This window comes from Equus caballus, unplaced genomic scaffold (genome assembly GCF_041296265.1).
Source record: "Equus caballus isolate H_3958 breed thoroughbred unplaced genomic scaffold, TB-T2T haplotype2-0000440, whole genome shotgun sequence".
Lineage (NCBI taxonomy): Eukaryota > Metazoa > Chordata > Mammalia > Perissodactyla > Equidae > Equus > Equus caballus.
The window spans coordinates 1,538,624-1,553,558 of NW_027222395.1; the positions used below are offsets into that span (position 1 = coordinate 1,538,624).

Sequence of the window (14,935 nt, forward strand, 5' to 3'; positions counted from 1 at the left end):
GCCTGTAGCCAGGTGGTCTTTATATCAAAGTTCACAAGAAAACATCTTATTTAGGGTTCATCATACTGAGATTGAGTCCTTGAATGACAACCAGGGCAAATGGCGATGGGAGGGGAGGAATCAGGAAAGAATATACAGAAGGAACAGTCCAGTGGAGGAGGAAATATTTAGAATCTTATGTGATTGTCCATGTATAAAATACATACAATAAAAATGCATTTTGCCATTAGCACTCTAAAATTATAGCCCAATTTCATTATGCTATTACTTTCCATTTGCACAAAATTTAAAATGGGAATACAAGAATAGCAACCATATATAGGTTAATAATATAGCTTTGCTGCCTTCAATTTCCAAATTTGAAGGGGGACAAAATATGGCTTTGAAATCCATAATAATCAGTTGTCATGATGGGTGGTGCATTACGCAAACACACACACACACACACAAATCTCAAAAATTAAAGTTGGTTTTTAAGTAAAAATAGTTTGCAGGTAACTTACAGTTATTCCAAGCATTGGTAGTGACATGTTGATAATGTTATTCACTGTATCCGAATTGGTCACTGTTACAGTTACAGACTGTAAAAAATAAATGTGAAAAATTGCTATAATTTAAATTTGAAAAATTTAAATAATTTTTGTCAAATTACTATCCGTTTTCTAAAGGCAAGCTCATTTTCAGGTAGTGACACAGCACAGCACATGCAGAGCACGAACCCCTAAATACCATTTACTTTCATTCCTTTGTATAACATGAGGCTAGTAGGAAGCATTTCAGTAAATCAAACATTTCTCTGAAAGGATTTGTGGCACAAAAAACATAACAGCTTAAGCAAGAAGGAGAAAGACTGAGAATTCCGGGCAGGCCCGTGGGCTGGTCCTCAGCACCTTGAGGCTATTTCTGTAATGGAGGGGGGGTGGTTTAAAAAGGAGGAGCTGAACCCTTTCTCTTCCTGAGTTGTGCTTTTGTAATATGGCTTTATTTCTTTGCAATTACATACTTGGTATTGGTAAAATCAGAAGAACTGGCTATAAAAGGCATTTTTAAAAGCTATTCTTTAGTGAGTACTTTCTTTGTGTCTGGCATGATGGTCACTAAGTTTTCATTGTCAAGATATGTTGAGAAAATTAAATAAAACCAATGAGTCCAGGAAACTAGACTGAAAATTTGAGAAACTCAAGTTCCATTCCAAACTCTGCCAGTGACTAGGGTATTCACAATAGCTCCCTGCCACACCTCACAGTGAGAAACTGCTCCATTAAAATAGGAAGACAGTTTACAGAAAAGTACCCGAAAGCAATTAATAGGATTCTGAGATATCTATTGAACTCTGAACTCCAAAAGACATTTTAAAAGAAGAAAAACGGTAACCAAGAACACTGACTGCGCACATAGTTTTGGAGTATTATCAGGCAGGAAGGCCCCTGTCCTGAATCAACGGTGCTTAAAGAAGACAGACAGCATAAGGGGACACTCAGAGGCTTGAAGATGACATTAAAAACAAAGGGAATCCTTTCGTAATTCATTCCTTGTCCTTTCATTGTATTTTTCTTCGTATGAATTCAATTGCTTGATATGACAGATGGCCCTGAAACTTGCTTATAATGGGACTTCTATCAATGAAAGCATTCATTGATTTCCAACTACTTGTAGCCCTAAGGATTATGAGAAAGTGCTTCAGAACCCAGTGGTAGAGCTCCGAGGGCCCAGACACAGGCATGCTGGGAGCCTCCTGTGCTGACGTGTCTGGGGGCATTCAAACATGGGGTTTCCCTCGGGACCTAACCAGAAGTAAGGGTGCTGCTGTTTTTAAGATGTCTGAAGTCCCTTCAATACAATCAAAAACTCTCCCATGAAAGATTTTTTAAAGTAAAAGAATCTCTTTTCAAATGCTAATCATCACTCCCTAATTTATCTGGTCTGTAAGATAACGGTTTTTCCTGGCATAAGGAACATATTATGTTCAAAATAGTCATTCCAAGGATGTGTGTATTTCTTCCTGCATGTTGTCTGTTCTCCAAAACAGATAAATTCCAGTAGACAGAGCTCTTTGCAAACAAACGCCTTAAAAAAATTAACTATTTCATCAAATAATTTGAAAAAAATGGAAATGTGATTTTTTTCATAAGAACTAAAGCGTTACTTGATATATGAAGAACCAGGAAAATGTGATCAATTCTCAAGAGTTGAGGACAACCCTGAGATGATCTAAACGTTGAAATTATTAGCCAAAGACAGCTATTACAATTATGCTCAATTATAGAAATGAAAATATGGTCATAATAAACAAAAATATAGGAATCTCAGCATGGAAATTAAAAATATTGAAAAATAGAAATTTTTTATCTGAAATCTGAAAAAAAAATTGAAACTACACAGGCTAAATTGCATAATGAAGATGACAAATGGAAGAGGAAATGATTTTGAAAGTAGATAATACAAATTATCCAATGTGAAGAGTAAAGGGGAAAAAAGAAGATTGAAAAAAATAACAGAACCTGAGGGGCCTGTGGACAACATCAAAGTGTCTGATATACGTGTAACTAGAATCTCAGAAAGAAAGAAGAGAAAAAATGGGGAAGAAAAAAAAATGAGGAAATAATGACCAAAATTTCCCAAACTTTAGACATAATTTACATTCATAAAGACATAAATTTAAAAACTCAAGAAGTTTAGAAAATGCCAAACAGGATTTTGTTTGGCAAAAAACATATTCAAGGAAAACCACGCTCTGATACCCACACTGCTAAAAACCAAAAATCGGAAAAAATCTTGAAAGCAGCTGAAGAAAAATGACAGATCATATGCAGATGATTAATGTTTGAATGATCACAGACAACTCATCAGAAGCATAAAGACCAAAAGACAGCGGAATATCTTTAAAACGCCGAAAGAAAAAAAATTGCAGGCAAAATTCTACATCCAGCAAACACATCTTTCAAGAGTGAAGGTGAAATAAAGACATTTTCAGATAAAAGAAACTAAGAAAATCTGTTGGCACCAGATCTGCATAACAAGAAATGCTAAGGAAAGTTTCTCCATGGTGAAATGAAATAGAATTAGAGGGAAATTTGGATCTTCGGGAATGAATGAAGAACATTAGAAATGTTTGTTTTGTGTAACGTTTATGCAATTAAAGTTCATTTTCAAAAATTTAAAGGTGATTTTCCATGAAAAATTCTGACTGCAACCCCTGCCCTAAGTGAAATGAGAGCAGGCTGTGTGCTTTCCTAGGGAACACTCCAGTCTTATCTCCTCAAACAGAGCATCTCTTGGATACTCAGAAACAGATCAGAATATTTGCACGGCTTTCCTACTGGCCAGGAAATAACTGTCTTAAACTGCCTCTTTTTCCACCTTCACATACTATCGTGTGTGATCGAGAGCTCCCGTAACAGATAACAGAACAAAGTGATATGAAAAACACCCAGAATATTTGCTCCTCAGGGTCAATGTCTTAGCTCCTGCACTACAGTTTCAGAGATCAAATTCTATAGAAACAACTGAGGTGAATGGTTTTTTTCCCCAGTGGCATCAACAAAATAAGGTAGAAATATACTGATCTCTTAAAAGTCTCAACCTTTTCAGTTCAATTAGTGCTGACATTCCTCAGAATGAAAGACTTTTCAAAACTTCTCCGCATTTTTAATACCTGACCCTCCAGTAGATTCTCTCCTAGAAGAGGGACATTACTGAGGCCAGCCGGCAAAATGGGAACATGAATGGTAGCTTCAAGTATCACACCAATGTTCAATGGACTAAAGGTGATAACTGTATGGTGTTATAGAAGGGAATACCCTTATGCTTAGGACATACCCAAGTGTTTAAGGATAAAGGACCGCGACGTATGTGTGACCCTCAAAAATAGGTATCTTCATACACAATATGGAGAAGGAGAGAGAGACAACAAAATAAATGATAAAGCAAATGGAGTAAAATGTTAACCAAATAGGTGAATCTAGCTAAAGGGTATATGGGTGTTCTTTATACCTTTTGTATTTTTGCAACTTTTCTGTAACTTTACAATTATTCTAAATAAAACATCCTAGGAAGAAAAAAACTGTGGAAACAACCCAGGCCACTCTGCATGTAGCAACAATTGGAAAAAATGTTTCATTCTAATAGGAAATACCTGGTTGTGAAAATCACTTTATTACAACAAGCCACTATAATTACCATTAGCAGGATCCAGAGAAACATTAGGAACGTTTACCATGCAATATTCTTTTCATGCTTAAGCACTGAAGCCATCATAGATTCCTCTTGCTTCATATCACCTGGGATTCACGTTTTATGTCACAGTATGGATACAGGAAAATACAGTTTTCCACTTGGTACCTTCTAAATTCTCTCTTTCTCTTCCCCTCTCTTCCTTTCTCCCTCCCTCCCCCTCATCTCCCCTTCCTGTTTTTCTTTCCTTCTCTCTCCCTTTCTCTCTCTCTCTCTCTGTTTCTACCTCCATCTCTCTCTGTCTATGTCTATGCCTTTCTCTTTCATTCTGCCCAAATAAAGAACTTGGAATTTAATTTAATTTTTGATCTTAAAAATACTCACACAGACACAGTTCTTAATGTCCTCAGTGACGATTTTGAGGGGAATGCTCTCTGGCTGGTCCTTCTCTTTGGCTAGATTGATGCACCTAATCACATTCAATAATAACCCAAAATAGAGTAGGATGGATTAGCTATTAGCTTCTTTTCAAATAATCTATACTGCTAATATTTTCAGTCTACTTGGTTATTTTTGAAAGCATATAAATAGACTCGGCAAAACCAAATTATGAGTTGGAAGAATATGCAAAAATACTTCATGAAAGTAAGACATGACCCAGAAAATAACGGGTTGCCCCTGTCGTGTGAGATTTGGCAGTAGATCCAGTCCTCAGAGCTTTCCTGCCTGATTGGAGAGCCCAGCACCTTCCTGGGTTCAAGGGTAGGAAGTAGCAGCTGCTTTGAGAATCACTCAGTAGAGTAACCTGCACTTAGGGAAATTGAGCATGTGTTTTCAGAGTAACATTGGATCCAATCATTAGGTTGGAGAGAAGGGGAAGATGAGAGTGACAAGCAGAACTTCCTCAAAAATAAGCAAAACATGCATGTAAGTGAGAGGACATTTTTGCAGTAGCAGCCGGGTAAATCTAAACAAGGAGTTATTTGAGGATGCTCGCACAGCTTCTACTAGAGAGAGGGAGAATAGTTTGAGGGTGCTGCCATGAAGAGATCTGCAATCTTTTATTGTGGATCAAAGATTTAGAATATGTATACTGAAAAAATACCTTTGAAGGGAAGAGTGCCATTTTTCCTTTAGTTCTGAAGAACTGCAATTTAAAAAAAGGGAGAAAAAATTAACTACATAAAATACTTATACTAAGATATTAGAACTGCCATTGCAGATGAAAATAGCAGCAGCCGTTTATCACTGACGTGGATGTGCGTGTCAGTTGTGCTCTCCTCATCGTTGGGCATTTGATGGGCCCTGCTGTTTTCCAAGCAGTGTTACAGCGATGGGAAATAGATCGTAAAGTGGGAGAGCAGTTGGTGTGGAATCTAAACACATAATTGCAACTATGTGAGGCAAGCTATGTGATCACGGGCAAATCATCACGGGCAAATCAATTAACCACTCTGAGTTTCAGTTTCCAGAACAGGAAAAGGGTTAATTATACCTCAGAGCGTTCCTGCAGCTGGCAGTGCTATTCAAATATAAAAAAGGACCCCTGTGAACCCAGAAGTGTAGACTCAGGATATCCAGGGTCGGGGGACCACATTCCCCATCCTCGTGCCAGTCTTAGAACATGTCTCGGAACACTAACTTGTACTCTGGGACCATACCTTTGTCTTGAATTGTCACCTCTCTATAGACACCAAATAAGACAATATGTACACAGCAATTCAGGCAACCCAGTATTTGATGACATGATTAATTTTATTTGTATAATTAAATACTATTTTTAAGGGAATGAATTTGAGAGTATAAAAGCAATTTTTCAAACTGACTTGGACTATTTAATAGTACTTGCTCATGGAAGATATTCCAGTGATTTAAAAACACAGCTACTCACTGGGGATTAGGGGCAGGATGTTGAGAGGGGCCTTAAACCTTACTCCATGTACCCTGAACATCCACCTCCCCAAGTAGCTCCTAGAGCCCATTTGAAAAAGCACTCATCCAAAAAGGAAAGGAAATTACTCCAATAGTTCCCATTGTTCATGATCAATTTGCACATAAAAACCTTTTGGGGGAAAGTACATACAAGTGTCATTATGAGAGGTCAGAAAAGGAGTCATTGAATACAAAAGCTGTAGGTCTTACCTGAAGGTGGCCACAAAGTTCACTGTGGGCCAGCCCAAGACAAAGGACCTCTTGGCAGAGGTGTCCACTTCTCCAAATTTGTCCAAACAGTTGGCAATCCATATGGTGTTCAGGGGTACTTTATTTTTTATTTTAAAGTTTTTTTTGTAACTAGAAAGATAACCAAACAAGACCTCTGTTAGTTTGTTTCTTAAATGTTATGGGAACAGCTGTGCTCATGGTAAGATGCCAATTCTCACTGCCTCGGGGTGCAACGTGCCTCCTTTAGCTCTGTGACCCTCTGTGCTCCGCACAGTCAGGGGTTGGATGGGTCTTTACAAAGTGTGTGCTGAGTGACGCCTGGCCCAGGAAGGCCCTGAAAACACAATGGCAGCAAATAGCCATTTTTCTGCATGTTGAGGATTGAGTATGGACCATACTCTACATTTTAGAGCTTTTTTAGAGAACCATCAATTCATTTATTATTCATTTATTATTGTTATATTTGTTATTATAGTCACATATATCATTTTATTTACTTAATGATTTATTATTACTATAATTAATTTATTATTTGTTCATGTCTTGCTTACTTTAAAAAGCCTTTGAGTAGCTGAAGAAAGATACATGATACATGATTTATAAAGATAATTATACAACTTTTTTCTTGAGAATCAGACTAAAACAGCAATAAGCTTGGATCAGAGGGATTTAAAATACATTTTCAGCCTTAATTTTTTAAAAGATTTTCTAGCGTTTAAGCATAGGTTATTTTAAATTTCCTTTATTAAGATTTCATTCATATCATTTTCTACCAGGTTCCGGATCAAACTGAAAAACTGTTAGCGCGTGGACTGAGCTCAAAATTCAACCAATTAATCGATTGGTCCCACATCAGTGCCCAGGAGGTCTTACATGTGAGTCATGGAGATATTTCCCATTTATCTCTGAGGAATCGGAAAGTGATCGACTTTGTCAGCAATGAAATGGTTTTCCGACAGTTTCTGCCTAATCTCCTTTGACCTCTGACATGGAAACCACTATATCTCTCGGTTAACTCACAAATTTAACACTCAGGCGAGCCTGAGATTTAGACGGTACAAGTCCTCTGAAGGATGCCTAGGGAACACGGGCACGCCACTTCGGAATTGCCTCCTATTCAGAACCACATGTGGAAACGCTAAAGCTAAAATGAGATCCAAGACACCTCAGGTTCAAAAACCCCTAAGACTCTGCTGACTCATGGAACAGTTAAAGCAAAAAGGCTTTGATGGGATTTATGAAACGAAAATAATTCTGCAGGAAGCCTACCTGAAGGATGACCTAGATTCAAACGTTAGGGTACAGTGGATGCAAATACGCCTTGTGACACAGGTGGCTTCTTAGACATTTATTTCACATTTTTACCCTATGTTGATGTATTTGAAGATTTGTGTGAAACACAATCAATTCTCAGATAAAATAATTGTTCTAGATCGTAACTCTAAAAGCATTATGAAGCTAAAAATAGCCTACTGCCGATAGGAGAGACACGTGTCTACTTGTTTTTACAGATTTTAAAAGTTTTGTCATGTAGATGTCCATGTGTGGAGACACCTAAGGTACTGTGTGGAAAATTCCAAATATGTGCACCTGAAAGAGTCGTTTCTTTAATTCTCTCCAAAGTTCCATGAAGTCCCAAGATTATCCACTTCCTTGAAACCAAACCACGGAGTTGTCAAAAGCCCAGAGTATGGTTTTCAGTCTCCTATAACATTTATTGAGCTCCCACCACATGCCAAGCACTATTCTACATATTTTACAAAGATTACTTCACTTAATCCTCAATCCACTATATCTATTAGCTCCATTTTATAGATGAGGAAACTCACAGAGAGATTAAGAAAATTGCCAAAAGCAAGAGATGGGCTTTGAAGCCAGACAGCCTAAGTCATGAGCCTATGCTCACAAGCACTCGGCCTCCATGAGTGCTGACCTGGACAGTTCCATGTAGTGCCCTCCTCATCGTTCCTACCTCCAGCCTCCTTTCTCCCCCCAGAGCCATCAGGCTTTCTGACGGTATTGTTCTCTCATTTGAGAGTGAGAGGATCAATCTCCTGACATTCTATCAACAAAGCTAAATGCTAGCCTGGAAATACTGAAAATGTATTACAGCAAAGGCTTGTACTACAGTGGATTCTCCTGAGATCTCACCGCATTTCTCTGCTCTCAGTGTCTGACTCTTCAGATTATGTCAGTAGAAATGAGAAGGGATGAACCTTATGGAAACTGGCTCAAAGGGAGCAGGAGGAAAAAGGCAGTTTTTATTTCTATGGCATGGGCCCTTGCTATCGGTCTGCTAAGATGATGGTATCCCTCTTGCTTTCTTCTACCTCAACTTGGACAAGGGAGCGTGAGCCCCGGTGAACTGTGGAAAGTCACAGATTCTAGGGAGATTCCCCTCATTCTAAGGCACAGGTGTTCCCTTAGATGCTGGGAGTAGGGGTCATGGTATCTTCTGCAAGAATCTTTGTAATGCCACTGATAATAAGCTAATAGTCATCTTCATCTTTTGACCTAAACAAAATTGGATTTCGTTGTTTATATATTCTTTAATAACTAAATATGAGGACAGAGATGTCTGAGGGGGGTGTGAGCTAAGTAAGTACAGTCTCTTCCTTTCTGTACGTTCTCCATGGGCCTCTACGAGTATTAGTATCTTATGAAGTAGATGCTGTTTAAAAAAACAAGTCATAATTTCATTTGAAAAATAACCTCTTATTTAGCATTCTAATGAATATCAAAAATGTTAACAAAGTTCCCATCTGACTTTAATTCTTGAGAACCAAAGTTTCTAATGTAGTATGAAAAAAATCTCCAAATAATTTCCACTGACTGTTATTAACATCCAGCACAACGGGAGAAATATAATTTCCTCATGAAGAAAGGACATATAAATCCCCTTTATTATTACACACAAACTAAAGTTCATTTAGTCTGACTAATATATATGCAGCAGTCAGTCAACTATTTACTCCCTTTGTGTTGGTTTCTGTAGCATCAACCTGGAGAAGAAAGAGTTTCCAACTGAAGCCTCAAGACACACTGAGGAAAAACGGAACCTAAGTCACTCCACCCCCTTCCCTGAGTAGAAAAAGCAGGCACTAAACTCAGGTGATTAACTTGAACAGATCGATCCAGGACATAACACAATCCTCCATCTGAGAGTGAGGCATGACAGAAAGGAAAAAAGCGACTTGTTGCAGGTGGCTATTTCATTGAAGTTGTTATTTCTTGGTAGGAAAAAAATAAATAAATTTTCTCATATGAACAGTAATCACGAATGTCCCCAAATGTTTACTATGGAAATGATCTAGTAGCCAGCTTTCTAAAAGCTGTGGTAAACTCTTGTACAAGGTGGCAGCATTGAGTACTGCTTGCTTCCTGCTATGGACTGAATTGTGTCCCCAACTCCTACCCCACTCCCCACCCTCCAATTCATACCTTGAAGCCCTAATAGCCAATATGTCAGTTTTGGGAGATAAAGCTTATAGGAGGTAATTAAGGTTAGATGAGGTCATAAGAGTGGGGTCCTAATCCAATAGGATTGGGAGGAAGAGAGAGAGCTCTTTCTCCACAGGCACACACTGAGGAGAGGCATGCGAGCCCATGGGGAGAAGGCGGCCATCTGCAAGCCGGGAGGGGAGCTCTCATGAGGACCCAACCCTGCTGACAGCCTCATCTCAGATTTCCAGTCTCCAGAACCATGACAAATTTCTGTAAATAAATAAATTTCTTTTCTGTGTGGTGAGGAAATGACTAACTCTCATCTGCTTGGTACCTGGTGAGAAATGGAACAGAATGCTCAGGGAACTGAAAAACAAATGAGAAGTCTAGCTATCAAAAAGAAAATCAGAGGCCAAAATAAAGATAAGAAAATATATTTAAGATGAGTGAAATTGCTTCCAGCTGTAGCCTTGGAGATGGTGATGTCATAAAGAGGACAGAGAGGAAAAGACTCTGTCCAGGGCTTGGCATGATGGCCACTGGAAGCACTAATAATAAATAAATGAATCTCTGTAAATACATTTCTGTGGTTTAAGCCAAGCAGTCGATGATATTTGGTTTTGGTAGCCTGACCAGATGAAGACAGTTACCTTATCAAAAATCTCTGCTCTCTCTATATCAAGGTCTTCTGAAGCAAATCAAATGCCTTAGATCACCTACACTTTCCAACATTCCCAATGGATGTAGAAAGCATATAAAAGTAATCTTGCAGGAACTGAGTCTCATAAACAAGAATATTATTGAATAAATTGATAGAGATTGTGTCACATTATGAAACCCTTGAGCAGACACAGAGAGCTCTCTGAAAAGCAGTATGTGAAAGATGGTGGGCATCTTCTGTGATAATGGACCAACCAAAATAAAAATTCAGCTCTGAAATGGATGCAATTTGCTAGGAGAAAAGAACACTGTATCAATATAAAATGTTTTTAGCAGAGTACTGTAGGTTCTATCAGACCCATTCAGAGGTTAGCAGTATCTGAGAAAACAAAGGTCTCCTACTCTCCTAAATACTGTAATAATTACAAAGGTGAAAAGAAAAGTGAAGGAGAACGTATTCCCCTTAAAAATTGAATGTGAGTGGTCTGCAAAGTCCTGACAAGCAGGAGATGAGTGTTGTGGTTGCTTGCTTTTGTGTGTCTCAGGTTGAGCACAGAGGAATACAACATGGTGTGACAGGAAGAGCATGGCCTTGGGATGAAGGCAGACCTGCAGTGCAGTCTCTCCCACCATTTTCCTGTGTATGACATCGGGCCAGTTCCTGAGCCTTCCTCAGTCTTTGTCTTCCTATCTGAAGCCTGGAGATGATAACAGTACCTGCCTTGGAGGGCTATTGGGGAAACTAAATAAGCCATCTGTGATGCTCCTCATGTGGTCCCAAGAATGCATCCAAGAAATTTCAGTTTCCTATACTAACCTTGCTTAAATAAAGAGATTGGTAACTAGTCTACACTTTTAAAAATAATGCCTCATTCCTCTATCAGGAGCAGAGTGCCTTGAATGGACCTCATGCCAAGCCCTGGACAGAATCTTTTTCTCTCTGTCCTCTTTATGACATCGTCATCTCCAAGCCTACATCTGGAGGCAATTTCACTCATCTTAAATATATTTTATCGTCTTTATTTTGGCCTCTGATTTTTTTTTTGATAGCTAGACTTCTCATTTGTTTCTCAGTTCCATTTCTCACCAGGATGTGAGGTAGCCATTTCCTCACCACAAAGGAAAGGTTGATTTCAAGGATGAGAGAGAAACTAGTTGATTGTGGTGTGTTCTGTGAAATCCAGACAAAAGAGAGAATAGAGGCAGCAGCACCACAGGTTGGGTAAGAGACTGTGTGCTGAAATTAACAGACCTAGCTTCAAACGTGGACTCCACTAATTGCTAAGGTGGTGACCTGGGGAAAGGCAGCAGACCTCCGGGCATCAAGGTCCTCCATAAGATAAGGAAAATGAGCCTATCTCACTGGGTAGTTGCAAGGGTCAGACAAGATTCAGTACATAAAGTCCTCAGCATAATTCCTGACAGAAAAAAATTCTGATAAATCATGCTTCTTATTATTAACGTCGCTCAGATTAAATATAGCATTTTGCAAAGTCGGTACTTGCGTGTCTTACCTATGACATGGCGTAACTAACTGAGAGCTAGTGGTGAGGGCAGCCAAGAAAAGAGTTTTCATTTTCTCTAGTAATGAAAAAGCTTCTTGATAGTTTGGTGAAATATTCTTTGTCTTTTATGGTGTTTCATAAATCATGAAAACAGAGATGAAGAAAGTAAACAGATGACCTTGCATCCACCTACCGTTAGACGTTAATTGAGCAATTACCATGTTCTAGGCTGGATATTGGTTACATTTGTGTCCAGGGTTGGGAAGAAAGTGCATCCATTTGGTTCTGTCTCCAACATATGTTCCAAATCTGTCTGCTGCCTCTTCTCACTGCCACTCCCAAGATGGAGTCCCTGTCATATTTCACCAGAACCACTGCCTCCCTAACTAGTCTCCCTGCGTCCACTCTTGCTTACCCACCAATCTGCTATCTAGCAATAGGCAGAACAATATGCTAAAAATATAAACCAGATATGGTCACTTGCTTAATTAAATACGCTTCAGCATAATATTTCAACCTTTGTTGTGGCCTGTGGAGACCCTGTGTGGCTGGACCCCTGACCACAGTATCTTACCTGATATTGTGCCCCACACTGCAGGCTCCAGTCACATCAGCCTTTCCTGAACCCCTCCCTCCAGAGGGCTGAGTTGCACCCACTGAGTCCTGCTGGTCCCTCACTCTAGAAGGCTCAGCCACCTAGTCTAGGAATGCGGCTGCTTCTCACCCCATAGGTTTGGTTTAAATGCTGCCACCTCAGAGAGACCTTCATAGACAGCCCCTCTCTAGGATGGTCCCATTTTCTTCTCCACATGGTACCCTCTTCTCTCTCTTATGAGAAGCACTAACTTCAATGTGTAATTTCCCTCCTCTTATTTTTATCATCTGTCCGGAAGCTCCAGGCAGGAGAGACCCTGCCTGTCACATTCTCAATCGTGTTCTCTACAGGGACACGGCACAGAACAAGACCTCTGTCGATACTTGTTGACTAAAGGGAGGATCAAAACATTTGCAAAAGCAAAAGAAGAAATCCACTTAATATTTTCCCACAGTAAGGGTTGGTGAAAACACAATCTGATGGTAATCAGGAGAGCCTGTAGTGTACACGTACTTGGTGTTAGTTATCAGCAACAGATCGCTGAGCAAGAAGAGGTGTCGCTTCTGCCTCCTCCAGCCTCTTTTGAGTTCCACGGGGCCGTGGATCAGCAGAGTGCGACCGGCACTCTCAGATGACGTAGCATTTTCACTGTGGGTGTCCACCTCAACAGAAGAGCTTTCCCTGCAAAGCAACAAATACCACAGGACAACCAGTCACCCATCAAATACCTGATAGAGTTTTGTGCCAAAGGTCAAGGTTAACACGACACTAAAAATTAGCCTCGATCCCCAAAACCGAACTCTATAGCTCAAATTCAAGTCTCCAAATTACAGAAAGCTATTAAAAAAGATGAGGGCACACAGGGAGTTGAGGTAGCTGGAGAACAGTTTCCAGGACATGCCCCGGAGCATGCCAACTCTTAGAGGTGGGGAGAAGGGGGCAGCAGCAAAGCAAAGATGGCCACGAGCTGTTGGGAAGGGGAGAACCAAGAGGCCAAAGGTTGAGAATATTACAAGAAGGTAAAAAAAAAAAAAAAAACCCAAAACCCAGGACAATTTGTGGCCTGAGACAGATAAAATAAAGTGACCTAGAGATTTGTGAAAAAGTAATTACAATTTAGTTTCATGTTAACATAAAAATTTAGATAACTGAAGATTCTGGAAAATTGACTCCAATCGTAGCTAAATCAGTATTCAAGTTTTGGGGGGAAATTCTCAAAGATCAGCAAATAATACTGGAAACATCAATAAGTTTCTAAACACAACAGGGTCTTAGATATTATTTTGTTGAGCTTATAACCTCTAAGCTATGACTCTTTGGTCATAAAAGGTAAAACAACTAAATTTCTCAGGACACAAAAACTCTTTCATGAATAGGGAGATATTGTCATAGGTCTACAGAAAATTCTCTCTCATGGAGCCAAGAAAGAGTCTCCCTTGAGTATGTAAAGCCTGCTTTCTGTACTCAGCAGCACTGAACCTTGTGAACATGAGTAGCTTTTCATGAAAGCAGTGCTGAAGGTAAGAATCAGTTCCCATGTTTTAGGAGAAACAAAACAGAACACTTCCTGTGACTGCTAGTCCCTTTGGACGATCAAGAGTAGTATATTCAAAGACTACCTGCGGAGGTGAAGCCTTGAACGACCGCCTGAAAGCTGAAAGCGCTTTTTGATTGACGAAAACATCCCGTTTTCTTCAATTCTTGGCACTGACTATCGAGCACGTCTACAGCACTTGGCAGAGCACTGTAAACTAGGCACTGAAGCCTGAGGATTCTGGAGTTGTCAAGGTCACCGGCCGTTATGACGTTAGGGTTCTAAGGCGCATGCCATAACTGACAAACTGACATATCTGTTTCCCTGGTTTTGCCTGCATCTTTTGAGTTTTTAAAACTAATCTATTTACTTTGAGATAATTGTAGATTCACAGGAAGTTGTAAGAAACAACCCAGAGAAATTACATCAACCTTTTACCTGGTTCCCCGAATGGTACTATCTCTCTAAACTATAGTACAATACCATAATTAAGATAGTAGCATTGATACAGTCAAGATACAGGACATTTATTTCCATCACCACAGGATCCTTTCTCTGCCCAGTCTCCATGATTTCTTCTGGTACCAGCATATCCAGTAATCGTCAACACTGAAGCGAGAGGTCAGGGTCCAGGAGAGTCTGGCTGTTTTTCCAGGAGATGCAGAGGGAGGGCAGCTGAGTCAGCACAGGCTGGGAGAGGGAACCTGCAGACACAGACAGGCATGGTTGCTGGGCAAGAATCATGGGAAATTTCTCAGAAGTCTAAGCAAGGGAGAAGTGATGTTGGGGGCTTCCCTCTGTCCCCAAAGCCTGTCCCCAACTGTGCAGTGAGAGAGGAGCACAAGGAGGAGGGGAGACCAG

At 39.8% G+C, this 14,935-nt stretch overlaps 1 protein-coding gene across 5 annotated transcripts in view; it reads right to left on the minus strand.

Annotated features, from left to right (window-relative positions):
• LOC111772026 (rho GTPase-activating protein 20-like) overlaps nt 1-14,935 on the minus strand; it is an 86,536-nt gene that overhangs the window by 24,244 nt on the left and 47,357 nt on the right. For 4 of the 5 annotated variants that reach the window (XM_070259657.1, XM_070259656.1, XM_070259654.1 and 1 more), the window contains exons 3-8: nt 14,160-14,778; nt 13,054-13,221; nt 6,316-6,465; nt 5,279-5,320; nt 4,558-4,642; nt 504-581 (exon numbers count right to left, since the gene is read on the minus strand). In XM_070259657.1, coding sequence (XP_070115758.1) covers nt 504-581; nt 4,558-4,642; nt 5,279-5,320; nt 6,316-6,465; nt 13,054-13,221; nt 14,160-14,224 — 588 coding nt within the window. In that variant the 5' untranslated portion in view covers nt 14,225-14,778. Of the gene's footprint in view, nt 1-503; nt 582-4,557; nt 4,643-5,278; nt 5,321-6,315; nt 6,466-13,053; nt 13,222-14,159; nt 14,779-14,935 lie in introns of those variants that run through there. The other variant, XM_070259658.1, reaches the window with a different exon arrangement.